This window comes from Haemaphysalis longicornis, unplaced genomic scaffold, assembly GCF_048455015.1.
Source record: "Haemaphysalis longicornis isolate Haplotype H1 unplaced genomic scaffold, Haemaphysalis longicornis Haplotype H1 scaffold_6, whole genome shotgun sequence".
Classification (NCBI taxonomy): Eukaryota; Metazoa; Arthropoda; class Arachnida; order Ixodida; family Ixodidae; genus Haemaphysalis; species Haemaphysalis longicornis.
In genome coordinates this window covers 73,765,449-73,792,911 of record NW_027526407.1, presented here as the reverse complement: position 1 = coordinate 73,792,911, position 27,463 = coordinate 73,765,449, and the positions used below count along the sequence as shown (strand labels likewise).

The window sequence follows — 27,463 nt, the reverse complement described above, 5'->3', positions numbered from 1 at the left end:
TTCTTTCATTAGAGCTAAAAGCTGCTTTAGTTCTCCATCCAATTTTAACGGCGCAGTTGTTTCAGTCGAGCCTTTTCTTAAGTCTGGTGTAAAAAGCGCGTCACGCCCGTGGACATTCGAGCAGACAAAAGCAGCCACAACTACGCTGTTATAGCAGATTTCACACTTTGTGGAAGTGGGTTTAATTTCGTCATTTTCCCGAGGTCAAGGTAAAGATGCATAAATTGCAGTTGCTCAAGTCAGCCGACGACTACAATTGTTGCAAATCACAATTCAGCACACTTTTTAGGCAACATATCCTTGATACGATCTCAAGGGGGCCTTTTTGTACGCAAAATTCCATGCACCGGCTTTGCCACCAGTGGTTGCGGCGCGCATTATTTTGGGCATTTTTGAAGCCTGATTCATTGCAACATTTGGGAAATGTTGTGACGAGCAGGGTGGCTCCATGACGGCAGATATATCGATTGCGCGCAGTGATGGCATCATGAAACAATTCAGCATCGGAACTTTTATTGGCAGGATTCAGTGCTTACAGCTATGGGTTTCAAAGCTGGAAAGCAGATGGCGCATCGAAGCATCAACAACGGTTAGCGTCGAGAGTATCGTACAACTGAACAAGACAAGCAAAGTTGCACAGAAATGCACACTAACCGAAATGGATGCGGTCTGTTGACCCAAAGCATATACCACAGTGCTACAGGGATGGGCAATATCTGCATCGAGACACTACCGTAAGCACTTGTGGAAATCCTCTTGCATTTATGCGGCTCAGTAACTAGAATTAATTATTTTGTGAAACAGTGGTGAATGCAATTGGAACACTTTTTTTTGTTCAGTACTTTTCGTGTTTCCAAGAAACAAACATCCAATTTTGAAGAATATGGCCAAAAAATTTATCTGTCACTTAAGCGAACGATAAATTTTGAGTTACCGTCATCACATTATTGAGAGGTCATGCAACTTATTTACGGACATGTTTTGGAGCTGAGTCACGAAATGAGATGCAGCGAGTAAGTACTGAGGATTTGTTCATGGGGTTCTTGGTGCGTAAGGTCACGTTAAACAGAAGATCTTTTGAGCAACTTTTGCACTCTGGGGTAGAGGTTCGTGCACGAAGTGCGTAATGGAAGCAAATCAGAGCGGGATTTATTTATGCGCCCTTAAAATGCCAAAGGACTTCGCTGCAACACTCGCAAGGCAGCAGATGCATTGCGTTTGAGAACACAGCTTTGCGCTATAACACCAACAGAGTTAAAGCTTCACTTGAAGGAATGAACTGGCGTGCGTGAAAGGAAACAAGTTTGGTCGAGCCAAATTTTGCAGATCGAGCTTATAACAGGGCTGTTACGCACTTTCTGTGCCTTGTCCGATGCAATCCTTGCGGATCATATCGCTGCTCCCAGACCTCTTGGATTGGATTGTGTTGGATTGGATTGGATTTTGCGAGATCAAGATCGAAATCAACTTCATGTTGCACAATACTCAGCGGGTCCCTGCTTGGAGCCTATGTAGCAATTAATTGAAATCAAAGTTTAAGGTAAGTGAATGCATAAGGGAATGCACATAAGTACATGCTTGCAATAAAAGCAATGATATAACTTCGTCACACACACTTAACAGAGTGGCTGCACACTTTTGAGTGCAACAGTATGGTACATGCTTTCACAGAAAGCTGCTTGTTACAGGTGGTCACCTGTCGGTCAGCAGGATGTAAAAGATCCGTGCCCAGGAGTGGAAGGATCACATTCAACGAGGAAGAGAAGAAAACACAAATCACCGGGAAAAACCACTCAGTCTGCGGTTGGTTGACGGTACACAGGGTGTATCAGCTCCTACGGACACCAAACAGCTTAGTTCCAAAAATATTCGAGAGTAGGGCAGCGGGCGACTGGGGGGCTGAGAAGTGGCATTTTGAGAAACTTGAAGCAGATATTTCTTTTTTTCTTTCTAAGCAAATCGTTACAATGCTGTGCGAACATGCTGGAAACATTTTGAAGTTCGAGACAGAGACTGTCGTTTCTGACTGGATGCCAGTCAATTGCTGCGATGTCGCGGATGCATTTTCACTAAACCGGCACGAATGCAAGAAATTCATCGCTCGTGATGCCAAAGATGACCACAGCCCTCCCTTTCTTAGTTTTCATTTAACTTGCACAAAATATGATACTAATTTAATTAAATGTTGAAACACCGGCTTCCAATTCTTGGACGGTGTGGTCAGACACCGTCGACTCATTACTTGGTGCTTTTGTAACAGTGCAGTATTATTAATCTATATCAAATGCATCAACATCACTTTTGAGGCTGCAGCTGATCACTTGCCATAGACTCCTCCTTTGTTTTTGGTGCATGCGGAATCACAATTACTTGACAGCATCTTAGTCAAGCGATGAAAAACCGCATACTGTATCTTCTGGTGTATAAGTCGTACCATTGTTTAGGTCACACTGCCACGTAATAGCCATTCCTTTGAATAATTCTGGCCACACCTTTGCACAATTTGCAACATCTCCCTATAAAACACCATTGCATTAAAACTTCTCCCCATAAGTTGCCAGCAATTTTGAGAAAAAGGTGCAGCTTCTTCACCAAAAAGTATGAGAATATTGGGCCAGCCAGTTGTAATCCGAGGAGAGGCATAGAGCTTGATGTGCAACATGCTTCTTGTCCTTTGCTAAAAACTTGGTGCCATTGAAAAACAAATGTGCCATAAGTTCGCAAACAACAAGCAAATAAATAAGAACTTCTATGCACATTTCAGTATAACGATACTTATCCACACGCTGCATAATATCATCCACTCAAATTATGAGAAATTCTTGCCCAGCAAGTTTTCACCCGGAGTCCATCACATGCTTGAGACAGCACACTGCCTGCATACCCTTCCGAACATTGCTTGCCCTAGCACTTGTAAAGAAAAAATAACTTTAGAGTCTATATTTTGACAAACGGTACTACACCATCGTTAAATAATTCGTCGACACATCTAAGATTATAATCTACTGTGCCATTCTCTCGAAACTAAAACGCCTAGTGCAACTACCGGAGTAAACGCTGAGCTGCCACAAATACCCCGCACGTAAAAGCAATGCCGTGTGCTTTACCGTGCAAGGAAAATGCTGCAATTGTGGTGCACTGTGGTTCGCCCTGCAACATCCAACAACGTACGCTACACCTTTTCAAACCGGGAGACTCGTTTTGTCCTCCCAGGGTGTCAAACGACACCAAAAGTGCAAAGAGCAGGAGGGAAAAAAAAACACCCCGTACCCTGTAAATGGGGGAAAGAGTGTCAGAACTCACTCCAGGACAACTTGCACATCTTTCGGCACTTCTGTAATCAGTGCAAAAGCTCCAGCATCTCGACTCAAGCCATGAGCGAAACTGGGACCTGTGGCGCTACTGCGGCAACAACTTGCGGCAAGAACCGTAGTTAGATGACCCATCAACAATTATAGCTCTGACTTGCGTGCGCCCCTAAAGTTTTTTGACACTTGCAGGCAATTTCGAATGCCTCTTCCGCCAACTTAGAAAGACATCTCTCTCCGTAGGACACCGTGTGCAGCTATGTTAACTTTAAGCCGTAAAAATGTGTAACCGTTGCCGGCACTGTCAGCGAAGGTGCTAAGGAACGGTATTAGGCTGTCGTGGTATAACTCGGAACTTATCTGGCACTTAGACAGTAACTTCCCCGGCCACGCTTCAACCACCGCGGTGGTACAATCACAGGTATGCGCAGTGAGACAGAGTGTGCACAAACGTCACAGCACGTTCCCCAAAAGTACACCGTTGATTCATAAAAGCGAATCACTCGAAGTAACACGTCACCGGAGAGGAGCCCTCGAAAGCAAGTTCAAAAGCTCGCAAGTTCTGCAGAAGTCCACGTCTGTTCAACAGAAAGCGTCCCGTGCGGCGCAAAAAATAGTACTGCCCTGGACGAGTGAGTAGGGCAGGGTAGCGACAATTTGTTTCTGAGAACTGAACTATTAACACATTTACACAGGACAGAGGCCAACAGTTTAAATAACTGGAAACCACTGCACATTGTCACGCACACACACACACACGAAGGTACGACCAGCAGATCTTTTCTTCTTGCATCAGACCGGCTTTTGGCGTAATACTGCGGCTTCAGCATCCACTGTCCCCCTCCTTTTCAAGCGAACAAGTTGGGAACCTTTTAAGGGAGAAAGTATTCACACCGCTGGTTACTTCAGGTGGGATCAGTTGAGTTAGCTTTCTGTCTGTGTCACCAAGTTGCAGTGAAAGTTTATGGCTTCCCTGCAAGTAGTCTAACTTGATGCACCGAGTTGCTGCTGATGTCTGACCACCCACAGCAACACTTCCTTGGTAGCATCTTCTCCTTCTTTTTCTTCTTCTTGGCAGCTTCGCATGAAGCCATGTTTCGAGTTATTGACGGCACGTAAAGTTTATTCAGCCGACGTGGTTTGGTGGTTGGCTACCTGTCTAGGCTCAGACGAATTTAGATTGGCAAAATGTGTTGGCATACCCTATCAAAAACTCTGCCCGTCAGTGGTGGGTGGTTGCATGTGAACTGTACGTAGCAAGCAGCCTTAGGCTTAGTACTGTCACAGCTTCTTTGCAGCATAACCTATTGAGGCAAGGTTTCCTTGATGCCGCAGCCTTCTCTGTAGACTGTAGAAGACAGACTGGCAGTTTGAAGCGGCAAACAGCATCTATTTTTCACTTTTGTCAATGCATTACAGCAGCGCATAACTGTTTACTTCTTTCGGTGCAACCTGTGCATTTTCATGGCCCCCGGGTTGCTTCTTCAGGTCAAGCTTCTACAAAGATGGTGCACATGAAACATGGTCCAGGCCAAGTGTAAAGCTGATAAGGTTACGTCACATAGACGTAACCAAGAACTGTCAATGTCCAGTTTGTTTTTCCTATGATTTTTTGGCACCAAACGAGAGGGCCAAATCTATGACGACGTGGATTGGAGGTGTTCTTTTTCTTCAAAGACAGTTGTCATCTGCGCATTGCAGTGGCTTTCAGTTTTGCTTCCCCAGATTTGGTACCTGGGAAATAGACATCGCCTAAGCGATGCCTTCTGAAGCTCATTATTCCAAAGATAAGCACGTGCAACACTGCTTCATAGTTTCAAAGTACCGGAAGTTAGGTGCAAATATAGGTGCTGCACTGACTGTTTTCAGCTAGCACACAATGGCCTCCGGCTTCTTAACTTGCCAGAGTGCTGTGCTAAGCTTCCTGTTCAAGGGACACGCCAACACATTTGCCTTAAAAGTTTACACTTTTCCCCAATTTTACGGAGGCAGTAACTGCGTGTAGCTATTGACGCTGCTTTGACTGTTTTCAGCCAGGCTTTCCGTCGAAGTGTTCGGCTCGTAAGGTGATGGTTCCTCCACCTCCTCTGGCTTGTCCGGCGGGTGTGCGTCTTCTGACTGTTTGGCGACTTCCCCGCCGGTCGTCGTCGGGGTCGGGGTGAGGTCGACGATGACAGACGTCGGCACGACGACGTTTTCTTTGATGGTCGGATTGTCGTCCTTGTGGAGTAGAAGCTTACGTTCCTCGAGCGTGAACTCACTGCTGCGGTGGTCGAGGCCCTCGCACAGAGAGACAGTCCGTGCCGTCCGGCGGTTGCACTGTTGCCGGGCGACAAAGTGCGGCGCAAGCGGGTGCTCCTTGGACGCCTTGGGTGTCTGCGGGAGGTTGTCGTTGCTGCTGCCGATGAGCAGGTTGAGGAAGCGACTGCCCGTGCTCAGGATCCGGAGGCCAGTCTGCGTTGTGTTGTCCGCGGTGTTGCGAGTTCTGCGTAAACCGAAAGTGCAGAGAAGTCAACGAGGCACTCGTGGGACCAATTTGCCAAAAAGGTTAAAGCCGTTCTACTCAATGTGAAAGCTGTCGGAAGAGCAGAGCAGTGTTTCGCCATAATGGGCTGTAGCGCCATTACCCGCTCACTGCTGCCACCCAATGCAATTCAAATTTCCCGCCTTCGCAGTGCTCGCGCACCCCCTGCCTGAAGCTGCGCCAGCGGGACTTCTGTTCTTTCTGTGCTTGCTTTTCTTTCCGCACGTGCCGCCGTTGCACTGCCACTTTTTGGCCTTTACTGTCACAAAAACCAACCCAACGAGCGTTCCTAACTAAATGGACGCGGGCGCTGCCGGTTAATTACGTATATTTTGCCTCAAATGTACCTGCAGTTTTCTTTGCGCTAAACAATGGGGAGATGTATGACAAGCGCCAGCGGTTCACGAGTTTCGAACGCTTATAAACCGCTTGGCTTTCGAAGCCTTTGGGTTACGCCGCGACGACAGCCGCTACGACGGAACGCCATGTGGCTCTACTTGGGTCCAGCAAGCGAGCTATGATGACAAGGTGAGCCCCCAAAGTGCTCTGCACTTAAACATATGATGGTCATTTGCTCATCGTGCTCTTCAAACAGCTACACTCAGCTTTCACATAGAGATGGCATGTACAGTCTTTGTAAAAATTTTCTAGGCCATGCCAAAAGTGCCCATGCCACAAGAAATTCAAAGTACAAGCTTACATCTTGAGCGAAGCCGAAACGTTTTAGGCCAGAAAGCTGGAAGAAACACTTCTCCCTTACTGTCATCAAGTAGATTGGTCACAGTAAAATGCTAAGACTTGGCTTTGAATTCTTTGTCACCCACAAACGTTTGGTGTGGCCTAGAAAATTTTGACAAAGACTGTACATGCTGAGTGTGGCCGTACTTAATGTGTCCTCCCGACTGCAATCAGCTTCAGGTTTCAGACAGGTAGCTCTGACAGGTTGAAGAGGTAGGGCAGTTACACGAGCTCCTCAAAGAAAAAAATGATCAAATTAGTTTAGAATAGAAATTAGTTTAGAATTCACCTGCACTAAGGGAAGGGAGTTACAATCATGCACGATGATTGCCAGCCGGTGGAAGTACCATATTTTCCCATGTATAACTCGCACCAAGAAAGTGAGAAATTTAGTGGCAAAGTAGGGGTGCAGATATTATGGGGGGGGGCTTTTCCTCTAGTGCAGCTTCACAGCAATGCACGTTGTGCCGTGAAGATGACCTTGTGTACAACAGTGAGGACTGCGGCTCAAGTGATAGCTCTAGCGAGAGCAGTGACACTGAGCGTATTGTGACATTCACCATGCAGTCAGTGTGTTCTACTTGCTAATATACGCTTTTTCTGCCTACATAGTAAGGCATGTGTTGCTTGAGCAGTAACTTTGGTGCAGCCTTTCCTGTATCAAATGTGCGGGCAACACGTGAGAATATTTTTTTTTTTGAGGGCTGAAAGGGGGAGGGGGGTGCAAATTATATGCAGGGACGGGTTAGACACGCGAAAATATGGTACACAAACAAAGCACCCTTGCGAGAACCACCCTTCCCCATCTCACGGGGGTGTCCACACGTTAGGACTGTGTAAACGGTAAAGTTGCGAAGCCAATGGGCTGCACGCTTTGGTGCTCTTCAATTTACACTTTCGGTGAGAGTCACCGCTGATGGTCCAAAGATTCTCCACGCGATAGCAATACATGTGAAGAACGAATGCCGGATTCCTTCTTGAATAGTCCGCGGTGAGTCGAAAGCTGAAAGAACTCACAGTTGAACATCCTCATTGTAAAAGAACTGAGCAAATGGTGAATTCGTCGGTCTAGTGGGCTGCCCCCGACTGCGAAGGTGCGGACTCGTAAGGGCCGAGTGAACGGGGGAGGCACTCACGAGATGAGCGGGCTGCCCATGTCATGGATGTGCCCCGAGATGGTGGAGGGCAGCCCGTTGAACTCGGACTGCGGCTGCAGATGCAGCGGCACGTGGTAGAGGTGGGAGGCGGACAGCGGAGGGGAGGTGAGTCCGTCGCTGGCCGCGTTGGGCGGAGAGGTGGGCGGGCTGCTGTACTTGTGCTCGTCGTGGTCCTCCTCCATGATGGTCTCCATGGGCACAAACTCGGCCTCCTCGGGGTCGACGCTGCGCGGAGGGGAAAAGGACTTTGTTGGAACATACTTGACTACATACCCAGGCGAAAAAAAAAACAATTGGAGGACCACAAATGGTTCCATTTGGCCCAATTGTGTTTTCGGCAGGTTCAAATGGTCCTCCAATTGTTTTTTTTCCGCCTGGGTAGCACGAAAGGACGGCACGAGGAGTGATAATAAACGATGACAAACAGCCGCAGTTTTTTTAAACTGGAAAGCTAGGCTAGTTGGTTTGCTAGCGGTCTTGGCTAAACAGTGTGATAAGGATGGCACAAGGAGCGCTAATAAGCAACGACAAACGAACGCTGTTTTTTTAAGCTGGAAAAATGGGCAACGTAGTTGGTTTGCTAGCGTTCTCATCTAAACGGTATGACAAGGATTGGGCTAGAAGGGTTAAGAAACGATGGCAAATGAGCGCTCTTTTTTATTTAAACAGGAAAGCTAGGCTAGTCAGTTAGCTAGCATTCTTGGTTAAGTGGTGTGAAGAGACCGTTCTCTTCACAAGAAGGGTTATTAAACGACGACAAGCGAACACTGTTTTTTTAACTAGAAAGCTGGGTTAGTTGGTTTACTAAAATAACGCAACGAGTTTGTTTAGTTGCCTTTCTTATTCTGTTCTCATAGCACTGTATAGTCATGAATGCTAGCGGACCAACTAGTCCAGCTTTCATGTTTACTATTGTTGGAGCGCGTCTAACAATGACGGGAAAATAAAAAAGGGCAAAAGTCAAGGACGAGAGACAGGGACAAACACTACAACCCCGTGGTGTTGTTTTCTCTCTGTCGTCTTTGTCATTCCCACTGTGTAATTCCCTGTCACACTTCAACAACTTGGCCAAGCATCACTATTAATGACATTGCATGGGCTACTTTTACTTAGCATAAATGCGTGAAGATGATCGGTACGCAGAAGAAGACAATGTGGAGTGTTTTGCATTGTTCCAAGTATATTCCAGCTTCTCTGCACAAATCGACTTGAAAATTCCAGCTTGAACAAAAACCACAGGACTTGGGAAGGAAGCACGGACGCAATGCTGACTATCAACTGAGTTTACTAACAAAAACGGAGAGCATATATACATGAAACATTGCACAACATTGGCACAGCATGACACTCTTTTTTTGCAGAGAAAGAACTGGACCTGCTTAGCGATTATCCCGTTAACTGATCTCGGGAAAAAGGGTGTCGCGCTGTGCCAATGTTGTGCAATGTTTTGTGTATATATGTTCCCCCTTTTTGTTAGTAAACTCAGTTGATAGTCAGCATTGTGTCCGTGTTTCCTTCCCAAGTCCTGTGGTTTTTGTTCAAGCTGGAATTTTCGAGTCGATATGGAAAACCAACTCGCTCAAACCCAAGCAATTCTCTCGGCACAAACTTCGTCATAACAGAAGGCATTTGAAAGTACCATCGCTACAACCCTCTCCACAAATTGTGGGTGTCGGCTACAATAATGGACTTGTAAGCTCGAAACGGCAGCATTAATGAACCATGAGTGCATTCACTCTGCATAAACTATGCCTGAAGAAACAGTGTAGCCACTCACTACAAGGAAGGCAAAATGTCATAATTCCAGTAACTGAGGTGGCATTTTGTTATGCTTAACCCTTTGAGGGTCGAATTTTTTTGCCAAATGCGACCCCCCAGGGTCGATTTTTGTTATTGCTGATTTAAATTCTACGGACGAATCTATATCAAGAAAAAATAATCAAAAATTTTTTTGCGTGACCGTAAAGTGACAAAAAAATCATTTGTGTTGTTACATACATGTGGTTTGTTATGGCATTACACAAGAAAAATTGTAAATAAAAATGAGAGAGTAACAAGCCGGCACCTTTTGAGTGAATCAAAATCAGATAGACATCAGTTTCGCGGGCCAAAAAGCGGGAAGCGCCCGGAGGACGATATCGAAACCAGCCGCTGTGCGCCCGCCGGCGCGCGTTGGCGTGCGCGGCCGGATACGGGAGCGATAAACGGCGCATCGCTCATAAAATACAAAAAAAAAAAAAAGAGCCTCATCAGTTTCGCAGGAGGCCTTGGTCTGTGGCAGGCGCAACAAGCGAGAGGCGCCCGGGTACCCAGTGGGAGATACCCAGCGCGCCCCCTCGTTAGTGGATGTGCAAGCGATAGCCGGCGCGCCACTGAAATAAATCGTAAAAAAATTAAAAGAAGAGCCTTTGGCGGAAGAAAAAAATTTGACGTATTTCCGAAGTGTGGTAGCACATGCCAAGCAAGAGAAGTTGGCGAAAAAGGCGCGCTTTTTCACTGACCATTTTGAAAGTGTTTGCCGATGACGTACATGTATGGCTGTGACCCTCAAAGGGTTTAAAACAGAACGTCATCACTGCGGTAATTTATGCGACTACTTCAGTAATTTATGCACGTACTTTATAATAAAATCAAGTAGGTGCAGCTTGACGAACCCACACATATGCAGTAGGTGCAAGAAATAAACCAAGGGTGCACCACTAAATAATGAAACGAAGGGCTGAAGTTAAGTGCAGCTACAAACAGGAGCTCCACAGATGCACGTGCACTGTCTTTTTTGCAACTACCATAGCAGGTGCACGCAGACACGTATAAAACACAGCGGGAGCGCCACGGCGGCAGTGGGTGCGGACTCACTCGAGCGTCATGGCCGAGCCCAGGTGCGGCTGGGTGCGCAGGTTCACCGACGACTTGGTGTAGGGCAGCTGCGGCTCCGCCTCGTCCCAGTAGATGTCTCGCACCAGCCGCGGGTGGCGCTGGTGCATGTCGTCCACGATTTGGAACGAGATCTGCACAGAAGAGGCCGGGCCCAATTGGTCGTCAGGATGAATGAAAATTGACTGGCAACTCTTTCGGCTGCCTCTTCACAGGCCCAGTGCAATGCCTATGTTTGAGATGGAAATAACTCGCTGGAAGGCAAGAATGTGGCTTTTTTAGAAGAATACGTACGCTCTAGGGATTAGGCAAGTGAACGGGGAAGCTAAGCCTAACTATATTAATGTATTTTTGCGATTCTAAGCACCCCCCGATTCTAAGCACCCTTCCCTACTTCCGGAAACAAATATTGGAAAAAAAAAAGTTTTCCATGCGAATCGAAGCGCCCTGCTTTTCTAAGCAACCATCCCAAGGTGGATTTCGGACGTGTAGAAGCGGGCCCTATTTGTCGTTGCGGACAAACAATTTATGAAGTTTTCGACTACAATCCACTTCAACAGAACAGAAGATGACCTGCTGGGGGATACTGAGAGAGGCGGCCGAAGTGGCACAACGGACTTGATTGGTAGTGTGGGTGACTCAGTATCAGCCATAAGCGGTTTGTTCGCTGTCTGTACCTATTTTTCTTTTCAATGTCTGCCGAGAAAAACATTATTCCCTGCGCCCTTCTCGTCGAGATATGGCCACAAAAAAAAGTGGCGGAAGGGGGGGGGGTAATTAGGTTTTTCGAATCTAAGCACCCTCCTCACTTTGGGCATTGCGATCGTGGAAAAAAGATACGGTAGTTACCTGGGGTCGAATTTCAATGGGTGCCAAAAATATCCGGCAGAGTTGATTTCCCACGCGGTCTCATGCAATTGGCACAAAGCGAAAACGCCACCCAGCCTGTGTCACGTGAATAGGTTTTGGCTATAATTTGGCGACGTCACATAGCCCTTGCTGGAAATCAAGCCTGTCGCATATCTTCCAGCGCCCTTCCGGATGCCTTCCGGCACCCAGTAGAATGTGGCCCCTGGACTACTGGATCCAGGTGTTGCGATTCGTTCTGACAAATAGCTATTATAGAGAAGGCAAAAATGAAAGACGATCTACTACCAATACAATAGATTGATGAGGGAGTGAACTGAACACTAGAGCTTGCCATGACCTTTTGAAGCCTATTAATATTACTATCTTGCATACAGTTGACTATCACAGTTTCACTGAGGAATGACTTCAACATTCACCTGCACAGAAACATCATTATTTGTTTGTATTTGCTCAGAGGAGCTGTAGAGGTCTTGGGGTTTGAGAGAAAGCACTTAGAACATACCTGAAGGTTTCTGTCCAGGCACCAATTGAGTTCAAAGTCGTCGTCATCTTCACCAAAAGGGTTGATCAGTTGCTCCGCCACCTGAAAAATGTGAGAGTTAACATCAAGAAAGTTGGCGAGCATGTATATGGTCCTAAATTGCATGTTCTAGTAGTGCACATACACTCATGTTGCTCTATTTTATCAAGGTAAGGCTTCGGTTGTTGTTCAGCTCGTGAGAAGACTCTTGACTTTTGGGAGAACAGTTACTTCCATATGCTGTGTGTAGCATGTCAGCTCAAAATTTCGAAACTCTTTACGTACTAAGGAAGTGAGAAGAAAGAAGCCATGTCTAGAACATGCATAATTCGAACCAGTTTCCACTACTTTTTAGTTATCTTTTAACAGTTTGCGCCACAACATAAAGGGACCAAACAATAATCTAACAAACTAGATTTATCCCTCACATGTGAGTCTGAAACATGTACAGTTAAACCTCGTTATAACGAAATTGAAGGGGCGCCGCGATTTGCTCGTTATAGCCAATATTTCGTTATAGACGTAGCCGACATTTACTGCAAATATTATGCATTCTAGTTACCTAAAACAAAAAGCGGGCGAAATAGCATCTTGCTGCACGGCGATAGTTAGTAAAGTAAACACATTCCGGAGGTAAAAAGGAAAAGTCACGAACCTACTTTATTGCAGTTCAAAACTCGTATTTCAAACAGACTTGGCTACGAAGAAGTCTGTAATTCGACATTGATAATTGAACATTGATGCACCTTCCCGATGCGAGCGATGGGTCCCTCAGCTGCGGCCACTACGTTCACGCCATCTGTGCCGCCCTCGTACGCGCCGAAGTAGCGACGCAGCATGTCCACCGCATCTAGTGCCTCCGACGCCGTCCTTAGCTCTTCTTTTCAAGCTATGTGCAACAGCGCTGACGATGGACTCTCGGTTGCTCACGATGGTGGACAGCGTACTCGTCCACACGTCAAAGTCTCTTGCCACCTTACCACGGAGTGCACCTTACCTTCCTTCGCGCCCGATGCGACGGCTTTTATCATAGCCGTCTTCTGTTCAAGCGTTAGTCTTTCACTTTCGCTTCCCGCCTGTCGCACTGGCGTTGTCGGAATCACGCCGGCAGTACGATAAAAGATAAGGCTGAAGACTGTCAAAACCCACGCACACACAGCTACGCAGCGACGTCGGCGATACGAACAAGGGAAGGGGGGGGGGGGGGGGGGGGGGAGGAGGAGAGGAAGGCGACGCAACCGCGCGCGCCGTGTGCATTGGGGTTGTTCTCGGGCTCACCGCGGATAGTCCGCGGATTCCCTGAAGCCATAGGGATACGTGGGAAAATCGAACGTCGGACTGCTTCTCGGGGAGCCCGCGTGCCGTGCGCAGCGAGAGGAGGGTGGGGGCTTCACGGGCGCAGCGTACGCACGGCGCGCCAGCCAGCTTCGCGCGCGTGGCGGGAGTTTTGAACTGCTAATACAGTTGCCGCGTCACGCACTGTCTCAAATCCGCGTTGCGCACTGTTGTAAAATTAGCTCAAAATTTGATTTCTCAACGAAATTTGTTCGTTATATCCCGTAACGGGGAAATTTTACCTCGTTAAAACGAGGTTTTAAATACATTGGTTTCTATGGGGACTTTTAAGGGGAATTACGATTTGCTCGTTATATCCATTATTTCGTTATAGCCCGTCTCGTTATAACGAGGTTTAACTTATACGTGTGTGGCAAGCATTGCGTAGAAAACTGCATTTGTCTAACCTTTTGTGCTCAAATTACTTTTTGTGCCGATTGTGCTGTCTTGCTCGTCGCACAAAACTGAGCGAGAAAATAGTTTAGCTGTTTTTTGAGTGAATGCAGGTACACTGCGATTTTTTTTTCTCCCCAGAAGTAGGTAATAGCGAACGTGCTTTCACAGGGGACTTGTGAACTTGCTCATTTTAGCTTTGCATATCACCATTACTTTTCTAAAGAATCAAAGACTTCGTTTTAAATCGAAGCTTTCTATGTCTCACAGATGGCACGTGTCACGTCAAAACCTCACTGCAGGAAAGCCAACTTTCTCTGACATGATGATGATTGTAGGTAATGTGAAAGAAAAAACACACTTCCCGTGGTCGGAATTTAACCTGGGTCGCTCACGTTGTGTAGCCGATGTCTATCCGATCACACAATTATGACACGGCCAAAGCAGTTTGGATTTGGAGAAGGGTGCACGGACGTGCAAAATTAGACAGAAAAATCATGCACCCCTCCGTCTAACGACGACGATGGCTGGACACCAAGATTTCTTCCAACGAAATCGATTAGCAGCGAAGGGTCAAAGTCAAAGCCGCTGCAATCAAAAGTCCAAACTTCGCGCGGGTCCAAGTCAAAACTCACATGACAACCAAGGAATCCCTTGCAGAAAGTTTCGCGTTCAAACATCACTGCCATTAGATGGAGAGGGGAAAGATTTTTCTAAAATTCACTACACCTTTACTATACGTCCTAAGCATCTGGCTGGATGCTGTCACATTTCAGGTACCTCTCACATAAAATGTACAGCATACAACATCATGCATGCACCCACCTTGAGCCAGCCCATGTAGAAGAAGAACTGGAGGATGGTGAAGATGGGGATGTAGAGGTCGATCTCGTCGCCTGGCGACCCCGCCCGGAGGTACTGGCGACCCATGACGGTGGCCAGGAAGTAGGTGTAGATGGCCAGGGTCACCACTTGCGTGTACACCAGTGGGATGCTGATCCAGTCGTAGCTGTACAGCATACCGCAGCAGCCACGGAACTCGTGCATCTCCTACGTCCGAAGGAGGAGGAGAGAGAGAGAGAGAGGGAGAAAGGAGAGTCAGCTTCTGCCGCGCGACTGGGGAGGGGGGACGGTCACTGTTCGAGGGAAGAGAGACCGCCGCCCGCCGGCCAAAAGCGGCGTGGCCGGTAGGATGCCAGCCTGAGCGGCAGCTGTGCGGAACGTCCCCGGCGGGAACCACTGCCAGCTGCTGGTTTCTTTTAGCATACAGTGGTTCGTGGGGCAGATAATTGCCTGAAAGAAAGGGAAGTGCTCAGTGTAGCATGATTGACAGCCTGTTTACGTTGCAAAGAATGTGACTATTATAAACGAACGTTGGAATGCATCATCCCGCTGCCATGACCACACTGGCATCAATGACTGCCACAGTCTATGCAAACATCGTTACACCCCAATCGTGGTTCAGTCTCTGTCTTTGGACTCACTGGCCCATTAGGACGAATGTTTTAGTACACAGTCCCTGCTTCTGCAGCAGCAGCATTGTTCGCACAAGATAACTTGTTCAACCCCCCAATTTTTTTTTCTCCGTTATCTTTTGTTTTTCTATGCGACCAGCAGCTGACAGGATTCCCGCTGGGAACCTCGACAGTGCCGTCAGACCCACCACCAGCCACCGTCTTCCCATGGGCGGCACGCAGTCGGCCGCCGCCAAGAACCACCAATGCCGTGCGAGCCACCAGGACGGGTGGCGGCATGGCTGCTCAAACGGGGACAAGCAGCAGCGAGCGCCGCGAACCCCCAGGGACATCCAGTGGTTGCTTACACAGCTCTCTCTCTCTCTCCCTCTCTCTCACAGCCACCTGCGCCGAAGAGAGCAACCTTCTCGGCGGCCGGAGATCGGGAGGAGAACGGCCGGTGGCAAGCTGTGTGGCGGAGACAAAGAGGCAGGCGGGGCGAAACCAACGACGGCAGCTCTGGGAGAGACGAGGAGGAGCGGGAAGGGGGCAAGGGAGCAGCGGCCCGGTGATGCCAGCTCCCGGAGGAGAGGTTAGAGCAGACGCACACTGGCGGAGAGTTTTCACTCAACGGGGGGCGCCCTCAGTGTACAACGGTGCACACCTGGAGGAGGTGCTTGAGCAGGATGTCGTCCTTGATGCGGCCCTCCTTGCGGGCGCGGACGGCCAGCGCCACGAACCACTGTGCTGGCACCCACCACTTGCCGTGCGACACCGGAATCGAGTCGTACACGCGCCGTTCCTCCTTGGTCATCAGGCCTGCGTTCATGGAGGCAGAAAGAGAAGGAAGGGGGATGAATTCCTGCTTGACATTGCCTCTGGAACATAAAAGGCGATGACAAGAGATACAGACACAAACATGCACACACTTTCTGCAAAAGAAAATTGGACATCCACCTGAAATGCAACAATACGGCTACAAACGAAAAGTATAGAGCTTTCTCGAAGACTTACAACCAGGAGGCAATTTTTCTTCAGTTGCACAGCTTCTGAAAAAGCTGCACAGCTTTCATTTGCAGCCGCACAGCTGCATTTCAGGTGTACGGCAAAGTTTCCTTTGTAGAAACTTACTCCACCTTGGGTGTCGCCTGTAAAGTAGTCAATCGAGGCACCTTCTCAATCTTAACAGCCAATACTGTTAAGTGGTGACAGGACCACTAAGACGATCAATGGTTAGTGGTGATGTGATCTATTTCCAAAAAGAATGAATCTATTTACAACATGGCCATGACAGCCCGAGCTGAGTCTGTGCCACCCAGTGCTTCATCGTCATCGGTGTAGGTTCCCTTGCACTATGTTCCAGTGCCCACTTATGCTTCCCATAATAATATCTCAGAAGCTCCAGCTACTGCCATCTGGATTCTCTCTGTTCTATTCCAACGCCAGCCTTCTCACACAAACTAGGCTACAAAAGCCTCTTTGTGTCAGTAGTGCTGCCTCTCAGTATGTGTTGTGTTACTTTTTACAGCGAACCTGTATATGTCCAGTCCCCCAGGTTCTTGCAGTGGTGTGGACACTCTACTCGGGGCCTCAATGCCGTCAGACCCATCAGCAGCCACCACCTTCCCATCGACGGCATGGCAGCACTTCCAATAAGGCTCCCTTAGCAATGCTTGTTAGCTCTCTTGTTCGTTCGTTCACTCACTCATCCGCTCATCGATTGGCTGATTTTTTCATGCTTGTTCACTTGTATTTCGCCCCAACCTAGCTTCGACTTGACGAGTTGCAGTCCTCCATTTTGAATTCCACTTTCCCTATGTCGTTGTAATAGCAAAGCCATCTTTAGTCCGGACTCTCAGACACCGGGGACATCGAAAATTTGCAACAGTGCGGGAGACTTGCACGCTCTGCTTAAGTGCCGCGCTTCGATTCTCCACCATAAACTGATACATCTAAAGGCCCAAATTCGAGGATCACTACATTATGAACTGCTCCAAAGCCAAACGTCGAGCGGACGAACCTTTTCCATGATCTCCAGTAGCTAGGAGTGCCCCATGCTACAACGGAGGTCATTATTTTTTCAACGGACCACTGGATTGTGCGAAGACAGGTGTCTCGTCTCCTGCTAGGATCCTTGCAGTCCACAGGACTAAGTGAGGTGTGGTGACATTGTGTGTCTCTGTTATAATAGGACTAAGTAAAGTGTGGTGACATTGCGTGTATCTGATATAATATTGGGGACGATTAGGCGGAGCGATTGCCGGCAGTTATGCAAGGGTAAGTCCGCCTCATCCAAAAATACGTACTACTACTACTACTACCATCTACCGAGATTGAACGATGGTGAGGAATGGCTAGTCGCAGCACGACTTCCGCTAAGATTTTGTGCCTATGGTTTCAGTTCTGTGTAACCTCATCTTTGCTCGTCAGCCGCTCATTTTCTAATAAACCTGTGGTCTACCTGACTATACACCCCATATTTTCCTTAACACCACTTCATAAACAACACACAAAACATTTCGTTCAACTATTTCCAAGGTGACAGGTTTGTACATCAACTCGGAGTGTCATGTTTGGCACCCACAAGCCTCTACATTAATACAATACAGCGTGTCTAGTGGATGTCTCTGACCGTGGAGTGAGCATGAAACGGACACGGTGGCTCACCGGCTTCCTCCATGTGGTCGAGCGTGGGGAAGCGCTTCTTGACGGCCGTTGAGATGCCTTGGAAGGTGAGCGCTGACAGCAGGGACAGGTACCGGGCCAGCGTGCGCCTGATTATACGGCCCCTCTCGTCCGTGCCGTTGACGTAGGCCGCTATGGCCATCACCGCCCTGCAATGGCGAAAATTACAGCTCGTGACATGCCCAAGCTACAAGTGACTCTGGGCTGGAACTACTAAGTTTGCCTTCTAGTCGAAGCTAATGAAGAGGACATAACTTTGACGGACATGTCGATAGGTGAAAAGAATTTCAGAAACCCCCGGGTGATGTGTAAGCAGACACCGCTCTGGTTTACACCAACATCTTTTAAAGTTGGCTCCTTACTGCACACAAACGCATTGGTGGGAAAATATTTATTTGTGAAGTAAAAGCAGCCTGATATCAAAGTATGATGGTCCCGGGGAATTTTATTAATTTAAAATTTTGAGAGTTTAACGCGCCACAGCTACAGCTGGGAAATCAGATGTGCCGTACTGCAGGGCTCTTTCGATTAATTTCGACCAACTGGGGATCTTCCAACGTGTGCCGAAACTCCAACACCAGCATTTTAATGGGTGCATCCTACAGACCTTATGTATCCCTATAGGGTGTTATAATCGAGACACTTTAAAGTCACTAAGCACAGCTGCATTGCTGGTAAAGCCTATTTTCAGAGGCCACATAAGTGGTTTCAAAATGCAAAGGCTGTAAGGCCTTTTCTGACAGCATTTTCTTGTTTGGCGAAAGTGTAACAAATCCAGGTGTTACAGACGGACAGACATCCTCGTTCAGTCCACGTAGAAATGCTTACGCATTTAATAAGCTGCTATCGACAGTGTTACACTCGTAGTCCTGTTAACCTATGGTTCTGCCACCAGAACGCAGGCAGAGATTCGAGATGATTAGGGGCCACACATTGGAGTGTCCCCGACGTACACGGCATGAACTTGCTGTTTGTAGTCTGTAATAAAAGATGGGCCCCTCCTCCTGCCTCTTCAATTCCGCTTTCAAGAATGTTATGCAATGTCAGGCGGAAAGCATTTACCACGCAAAGCAGCGCAAAAAATCGCCAGCGCAGACAACTCGGGCAGCATTCTTTATTCTGTCTAGGCGTCTTGGCATGGCATTTGCCTTGGGTGTCAAGCACAGTCCCCATAACCCGACAGAACAATGACAGGTGATAAACAGGCGAGACAGATGTCCCTCTGCAAGTTTCAACCTCACAAGAATGAGCAAAAACAGTTGACGAGTAACGTCAGCGGACCCTTTAACACAACCTGGCACGCGCTTACGCCACTGATAACTAGACATAACTTTACGTGCCACGTTCATTGCTGCACTTTTCACCCCGAAACATTTATAGCCTGCTTCCCCCGCCCTCTGACGACTTCTTTCTTGGAACAGAGCATCGACTTTGACTTCGGCTGGCAGCTGCAGTCACCGGCGGGCTAACCTGAGGGCTCCGGCACCCTATCGGAGAGATTTTGAAGCCAAACTTAGGAATTTTTATCGAAAACTAGAATCCAAAGGCTACGGTCAAGGACCCAGCAAGTTAAAACTGAACATCCGGCGGGATCACCTGCTGGAGGACGCCTTCACCAAGGTGATGGCGGCCTCCAAGAAGGACCTGCAGAAGTTGCGGCTGTACGTGGGCTTTGCCGGGGAGGAGGGCCTGGACTACGGGGGCCCCTCGCGGGAGTTCTTCTTCCTGCTGTCGCGGGAGCTGTTCAACCCGTACTACGGCCTCTTCGAGTACTCGGCCAACGACACGTACACGGTGCAAGTGAGCCGTGGTTCTTTCCTGGAGTCGTTGCAATGTTGTTCTTTCGCCCTTTTCTTGGCGTGAAGCTATAGGAGCAGCTGTTCATCACGGCACTGCCCTGCTGTCTGTCTTGTTGGCTGTGTGCCCATAAATAAATCTGACTCTCCTTTTGAAGCAAGGAGTGTGAAATAGGCTAGCAAGTTCACCAACATGGAATTTCGCAGTCAGAAGCGCATGGCAGCATATTTTTAAATGTGTAGTCTTTGGAGTGATTGAACTTAAAATTGCCCAAACTGCCAAGATTAATGTTTTTCCTAAAAAAAAAAAAAATGCCAAACTCCCCTACACTGAAGCCTTCGTATTTGAATGCTTGCAAGAAAAGTGAGAGCAAACGAAATGAAAGACCAAATAACACATGATGGAAGTATACCAGCTAATATTAACGGTATCAATTCAACCGCAGAAAAGCAAATGTTGGCATTTTCTTTAAAAAACAAACGTAAAATCGTGTTGGGTTGTTTCAGGAGTTAAGAAACTCTGTCTGAAACTCTCTATTGAGGAATTGTCATGTAGCAGTGTGTAGCGTTCATAGTGGAATCATTTTCGTCATCCTTTCGTTTCAGGTCGAGTGAAGTTGAGCCCAGTTGAGTCAAAAGTGCAGGACAGCATCTTTCTCTGATTTATTTCTGTTGTGCCTGGTGCCACGTGCAACAGAGTGAGGCAGAGGCCCTTTCTTCATCTTTTATTTTTGTTCTGTTTTTATCTAGCCTTTCTCTGATGTCATTTTCAACCCGAATTTTTAAAAATACTTTGAAAAGAAAAACACCCCAATGCAAATTTTTATATACTGGCAATTTACCTTTATGTACTTGTGTTTTTCTTAAATGTACCCGCAGCTACATATGCACTGCGCAGCGTGGACATGTATGAACTGAGCCAGCAGTACACATAGTTAGTAAATGCTGTGCCTATACATTCTTTGTGCTGAGGATCGCTAAGGTAGAACGTACACAGATGGTGCCTGCGGTTTTTCACACCAGGAAAAACCCCACTGCAGCACAAAAAGCATGGATGAAAATTTGGTTTCAACTTTTAAAACCCCAGGTTCTTTCTTTACTAGTTTATTCAAGACAATATTACAAAAAACACTGCCGTGGGGGGGCATGTCTAAAGGCAGAACAGCTGCCTCACTGAGTCCATGCTACGATGCCACCATGCCAGGTTAATAACCAAGCAATGCCACACTAAAAACTGTTCCCCTTGCCCCGAACTTGCTGTAAAATTTCATTACACATACCAAGAGCCAGAAAAGCATTAGTAAAAGGAAAATGAAACCTGCACTGAAAAAGCTGATCTGTACGCCATCTTGTTTCACACTGCCGTTGGCTTCCCCAGTTTTGTCAGAGTGATTTCTACTTCAACAATCAATAGTCTTGTCTTGTGTCAGTTGCTGTTTCGTTTCTACCATACAGAAGCTACTTATTTTGCATAAACGTGCGGCTGCATGTACTCACTTGTCCGGCCAGGGGACGCTCATGTACTGCTGCCACCATCGGCCAACCACGATGGACACGTAGAAACCAAGCACGAAGGACAGTGGGATGAGGTCCGTGAACCGCTCGCAGTATTTGGCCAGGCTTTCAAAGACTCTGCGTGGGCAGGGAAGCAGTGGTCATTGCACAAAAGAACAGCTGCAACAACCTGTCTGGCAGACGCTCCTACAAGAATCACTGTGCTGCTGTATAAGCTGCTGTTCAGGGCTTTAAGGAGCAAATACAGTCGCAACAAATATGATCTAGAACATCTCGGGGATAACATTTATGGTATGGCTCAGCCTTGTGAAGATTATCTAATACAATTGTGTTAGACACACCTTGTCAGGGTGCAATATTTTGTTGCTTCGAAAGCCATCCATCTACTAGTTTACTTCCGATTACAGTAAGCAGTTGAGACAAAAGGCTTCCTTTTATGACGGCCTTTAAAGTGGCATTTATCTCCAAGAAAGAACATTTACATTTGCTCCAAAGTTGCTTACTGAAGCCAAGCCTCCATACTAGTGCGATCTGAGCTGGATGACTGTACTTACAAGGCAATGGCTTAGTATAGTGTGTCTTGCCCCAGCTCAACCTGCGTTCAGCTAGCTTGAAGAGCATTTTAACCACCATGACATCAAACCCTGGCAACTATGCACACAGGCCCACTCAAGTGACACTGCGTATTAGGTAAAGCTTTCCCATCAAGTTCTAGACCAAATATTAACAGCCGAAGCCATTTCAACGATAATAGATCTCTTTGCAACCCAAACAGTAAGACAGGAAATGTGAAGTGCTTATTACTTTCCGCTTATCGTTCTTAACAAACCATGACATAATGCAGTGATGCGAGACTGACAGAGCAAGTCTGTACCACGAAGCTTATCTAGAAGCCTGATGCGACGAAGTACGCAAAATGGAGGCGATTAATTTCAATCTCATCTCGTTTATGGATTCCAATTGTGATTAGTGATTGTGATTAACATATAGGTTGTATTCACTGTCGAGGCACGCATGCAGGCAACCATGTGAGTGCGCCGTCAGTGGTTATGTCGAGCTCCGCAGGATGGCGGTACTTGTCCGTGCTAAGCACACGATGTGCATTGGACGTTCCAACCTCTACCCCACCGAACGCAAAGTAATGCCTCGACTCCAATGTGAGTGCCATTAATAACACCTCTTATGACACCATTATTGCATATCGGGTTGAAACAGAGCAGATGACGCACACCAGTGTTTTTTTTTTTTCTGCGGCGTGCGGGCTGGGTGCAGTGGCACAAGCCGCGCCATGTCCGTGGCACTTTGGTCATGTCAGTGGAAGTTTCCAGTTTTGCCAAGCGAAGAAATTGACAGCTGAACTTTTCAGTCAGTACCATCTATAGCTTGCATTCACTGGTGAGGCATGCATGCAGGCAACCATGTGAGTGCGCCATCACTGGTTGCGTCGGGCTCCGTGGGATGGTGGTACTTGTCCGTGCTAAGCACAGGATGTGCGTTGGACGTTCCAAACTATACCCCACCGAACGCAAAGTAATGCCTTGACTCCACTGTAAGTGCGATTAATAGCATATCTGTTGACACCATCGTTGAGGATCGGGTCGAAACGGAGCAGACGACACCTGCCGGTGTTTTTATTTCTGCGGCATGCTGCCACAGTGGCACAAGGCGCGCCATGTCCATGGCGCTTCGGCCATGTCTGTGGCCGTTTCCAGTGTTTCCAAGCAAAGAAATCGACAATGCAATCTTTCAGTGAATACCATCTATAGTTCCAAAAAGAAAGCCCTTCCGCCTTCCTTGTTGGAATGCAACCCCACTCACATTTTCTGGTCCGGGTTGAGTATGTGCCGGTAGAGGGCGCTGAGGCTGAAGTAGAGCGTGCAGAAGATAATCATCTCCCGGTAGAGGAGCTTGTAGATGCTGCCACGCCATCGTAGCAGCAGCTTCGCGAAGCCGCACAGGCGGGCTTCCGAGACGTTCAGCGAGTACGTGATGGTCATCGTGGACCTTGGGCTTTACCGACGAGCAGACTGTCACTCCACCGTCACTCCACCGCAACTTCAGTTCAGCTCAAACGTCGACGTGAGCGACGATACAGCAGAAGCAGGTGCTGCCAAGAAGTGGAACTGTGGTCCCTGTGAGTGTTCTCGGCGCACGCTCTGCTCGGCGGAATCCGGAGCCGTGCCGCGAGTGGCTACGGGAAGTCGGCTTCTTCCCCAGCCGACTCTGGCTGGGCCACAAACAGGAGTCGGGCAACCTTGGTCCCTTGGCTGTGGGTTGGCCGCTTCTGTTTGTGAAGGCTGGAAGAAGGAAGGGGCGTGTCTCCTAGATGGCCTAGCTGCTCTCACCAACTAGGTCTCGCTTGGGTCTAGCTCACCCTGCAAAAGAGAAAGATAAAGAGGCAAGCGGAGAATCAGCAGGGTCGCTACGTTCGGGGATTGCAGGTCATTGTCAACACAGCAATGAACACAGGTTCAAATAAAAGTATCGTCATCATCATTCGGTGCATTCAGTCTACCACAAAACAGTGCAAGGAAGAGCGCAAGCAAAGAATAATGCGACATTGCAAGATATGCCTGGTAGGTGGGGGGACATGTCATCCTGGCTGTGAAAACAAGTTCGAAGACAAGTATTACATTAATCATCATCAGACTACTGATGCCCTCTTCATGACAGAGGCCTTTCCTAATGGCTTCATATCACTGCTACCGTCCTGCCACTGGTTGGCCTTCTTTCGCATAGACGGTACGTGCCAGCACGGTCTGTTTCGTGGTGCTTTTTTAGTCTCTGTGCTCCGCCGATTTAACCATTTCTGTGTCATTGATGTACTGCTACCCTTCTAGCCTTGCCATTTACATACTTGCACGTTTTGCATTGTTTAAAAAATGCATGCCAAAATTTCGCAAAGCTGCCAGGCAATGTAGGATCCTACCGTCTGCAGTATCTTCTTAGAAATATAACTTAACAACATGAGGGTTCGAGCTTGTTCTTAGAAGCTTGTTCTATTGACCTTCCACTTGTTTTTTTCTGTAATCATTCATTACGTGGGCAAGGTCTATGCAAAATAGGGGCACGCTCAACCATTGATTTGATTGATTGTAGGGTTTAACGTGCTAACGCAACGCAGGCGATGAGGCGCACCGTAAAGGAGGGTTCCGGATTAGTTTTGATTACCTGGGGATCTTTAACATGCGTCGAAATCTCGTACACACAGGCATTTTTGCTTTTTGCCTCCACCAGAAAAGCGGCCGTCACGGCTGGGAATCAAACCTGCATCGTCGCGCTCAGCAGCATAACGCCTCAGCCAAGTGTGCGCCTTTGCTGGCAATACCCTGTTCTAAGATTGTGTCACTGCATAGAGCCTCTGTCAGCAGCACTGCCACCTCTTGCATCTTTGTAGACGCTTTGCTTTCCCATCTTTTGCTATCTCCTCTACGTGGTGTGAAGTTTCGAGCTTTGCCTCGGGTCATCGTCTGCTTCAAGGCTGCTCCCTTCAACAGCATGCCCTTTTTATCTGTCACAAGTCTTTTTTATCCTTTTCTACTAATCTTTTTTAATGTCTCTTACACCCATTGACGTATCTTGTCTTCAGCTGCAAAGAGAAGCAAAATTGCCAGCTTCGTGGGTGGTTTTTTTTTTGCAGTCATGAAACCTTTGATAGTGGAGCGGAGTGGTGGCTCTTCTGATTACGGATACGATTCAAGCTAAGATTCAGAATTCAGCTTGGCATTCGAGGTAGAGAAGCAAATGTCCAGATGTTTCAATTCTGACAGAGGCAAGGGGGGGGACGTAAACGTGTGCACATCGAAGCAAACATAACGGGACGAATAGAAACATAGTGTGACAGTACGAAATAAATCGCCTGCAAGCGAACAATAATTCTTTACACAGCAACAGCGATTTGAATCGTTGAAACTATTATGACGAATTACAGTCTCCAAGCGACACCGCCACCACCAAAACCAAACAGAAAGAAAAGTGTTTGTTGCAGTGTGCGCTAACCTTTGCTTTTTATGACACTTGCTTGGACCAAATATTAACTTTTATTTTGAACTCCACGTCGAAGGCAAAGGTTGAAGCTCAAATGCTGAATGCCGCACCGTGGCAAGCGGTTTGATATTTAACTTGTTCAGAAAATAAATGAGGGTTTTTGAACAATTGGTTATTGTGATAAGTGTTTCTTTTTTGTAAGCGTGATGGAGGAAAGCTTTTGCTAGGACGAAAGCTTGAAGTGTGGCTAATGAAACGCATTGTATGATTCATATAACTGGGACTTCAAGTGCTAACTTTAAGTGCTAGAAATGTCAGGCACTCATCCTGAAAGAATTCCGAGCTCTGAAGCCGGAATTTTTTTCTGCGTTTTCAAACGATGTTTGATAGCTTAAAATTTTTAGTCATCACACTAATCGCCAACTACCACTAAATTTTTTGCGAAATGCAGCAAAAAATAGGAGAATATATCATTACTGCCGAAAATAGGCTATAATATCGAAATAACCGTGCTGGCATGCAACTTTTTTCCTCTTTCAGCTCACGCACAAGAAAATACCCTACCCGACCGATTACGCAGAACGCGACGTAATAGTGCACGGATGGTTCTCGTTAATCGCTTCGCGGAAACGTGTACGCGTGCGTGTTCGAGGAAGACGTAATCAAGCAATTCCGCCGCAACGTAAACCAAAACCGCCGCTGCAGTTAGCCCTACATTTTTCATTTTCGCGGGCCACCTGTAACTCAGTGAGATTCCATAACGAAGCCAAAAAAAAAAAAAAAAAAAGGACGTCCCAAAAATTGCACGCTTTGCCGCCACGCACGGAGTCCCGGGGAGAAGCACACCTTCCAGAGATGTCACACGAGAGGCCGGGTGACACTTTCCCACGACGGCGTGGTAGCGAGTACAGAAATAATAAAGAAAACGAAAGAGGAAAAGCGTTCACTGTTTGGGAGGCCGTCACAGCGAGATCAGTTGTCAGACGAAGAAAATAAAAGAGAATAATAATAGTGGGCTGGCCGACGAAACAACAGCGATCGGATGGCGCCCCCATCCTGCCACATCACACGAACCGAAACCGCAGTCTCGATGGTCTCCGCGCGGGCGGAACTGGTTGCGACCGGACCGAGAACACTGCGAGCGCGGTTCGAGAGAATGAAGCGGGAGAGGAACATATGACAATCACGTTTTCTCCTGCAGCCGGTATAGCTTAGGCCTAAACTGGGTTACTGCGATACGACGACTGCAAAACGAAAAGCCACGATCGGCGGAGGCGGCCATAGTGTCGGCTTTCTCCCAGGTGCACCCGCCGTGCCACTGAAGTTACAGTTTATCAGGCAGTCTCACATTTCGACGCCGATGGCGGAGTTAAGCTAAGACTTCGGAGAAGCTCAGTGTGTTATTCAAAAGCGCGATCGATTTTTTTCCGGCTTTGATGTCACACCTCGAGGAATTCCGTATCAACGCTGCACATTGACACAGCGTCACAGATCTGCGGCAGTCGCCGGAATCAAACAGCGTCCTGCGTTTGCTAAAGATCTAGTGCTCATTCGAGAATTTGTACCTTATACCGATATTTAAACCGACGGATTAAACGAGTTTTAAACGATTTTCGACGCTTTCGATCAGTGCACTGCAATGCGCTGTGGCGTGGCGATTCGCTGCACGCAATGCCGGCTGGCTGCCATGTCAAAAGCCCGCATAGCCAGCGCTGTTTTTGCTGGCCAGCTGGACTGTCGCACTTTTATTTTCTGGCCAAAGATTTGTATGCATAGGAGCTTTACCTTACAAAGCTGACTGATCGAAATACCTAGCCGATTTTCGTTGCAAATCAAATAGAAACAACGATTACGTAACCCACGCGGTCTCATGCACCGAGCTGCACGCGGCCGTGATGATCTCCGTGTCAATTGAAACAGCGACAGAAAAATAAAAGAAGACCGTACTTAAATATACCGCATGTATAAAACACAATCACGCTTTGAGACTCACCGCGCGAAGTTGTTCCATCGTTGGAGAGAGCTCATCGGGGCCAACGGAATCATTGGGGCGGTCTTTTCCGATTCGAAAATCGGAAAACACCGGAGCACCTCGCGAGCGTGGGGGGGAATTCGTCAAGCGGGGAAGGAATGCCTCGAGGCGACGATCGCTTTGGCACCTCGATCAGCTAACCCCGTTCAACGGCTATCCAGCGCGCGCTACTCCGACGCACACTTCTTCGATCGCCGCCGTGAGCTCCTGGGAACGTGGGTTCTTGGCCTTTACGGGTGCGTCACAACGGCGGAGGAGGCGCGATTGCAGAGCGC

At 47.7% G+C, this 27,463-nt stretch overlaps 1 protein-coding gene across 1 annotated transcript; it reads right to left on the bottom strand.

The window, feature by feature from the left end:
• Positions 1 to 496: 496 nt before the first annotated feature.
• On the bottom strand, positions 497 to 27,463 carry LOC144143485 (bestrophin-4-like). The gene is made up of 10 exons (XM_077675234.1): positions 27,150 to 27,463; positions 22,988 to 23,544; positions 21,152 to 21,286; positions 17,841 to 18,007; positions 15,838 to 15,992; positions 14,545 to 14,769; positions 11,974 to 12,054; positions 10,584 to 10,735; positions 7,707 to 7,952; positions 497 to 5,793 (listed from the first exon to the last, which is right to left on the bottom strand). The coding sequence occupies exons 2-10, from the start codon at positions 23,164 to 23,166 to the stop codon at positions 5,289 to 5,291; spliced, it is 1,845 nt and encodes a 614-aa protein (XP_077531360.1). The 5' UTR covers positions 23,167 to 23,544; positions 27,150 to 27,463; the 3' UTR covers positions 497 to 5,288.

Excerpts from the sequence above, each read along its gene's own strand:
- LOC144143485 (XM_077675234.1), bottom strand. The coding sequence starts at position 23,166 with ATGACCATCACGTACTCGCTGAACGTCTCGGAAGCCCGCCTGTGCGGC. Across the intron at positions 18,008-21,151 it reads AGCGTCCCCTGGCCGGACAA|GGCGGTGATGGCCATAGCGG; the intron begins GTGAGTACATGC and ends TCGCCATTGCAG. Across the intron at positions 10,736-11,973 it reads GCCTGGACAGAAACCTTCAG|ATCTCGTTCCAAATCGTGGA; the intron begins GTATGTTCTAAG and ends TCTTCTGTGCAG.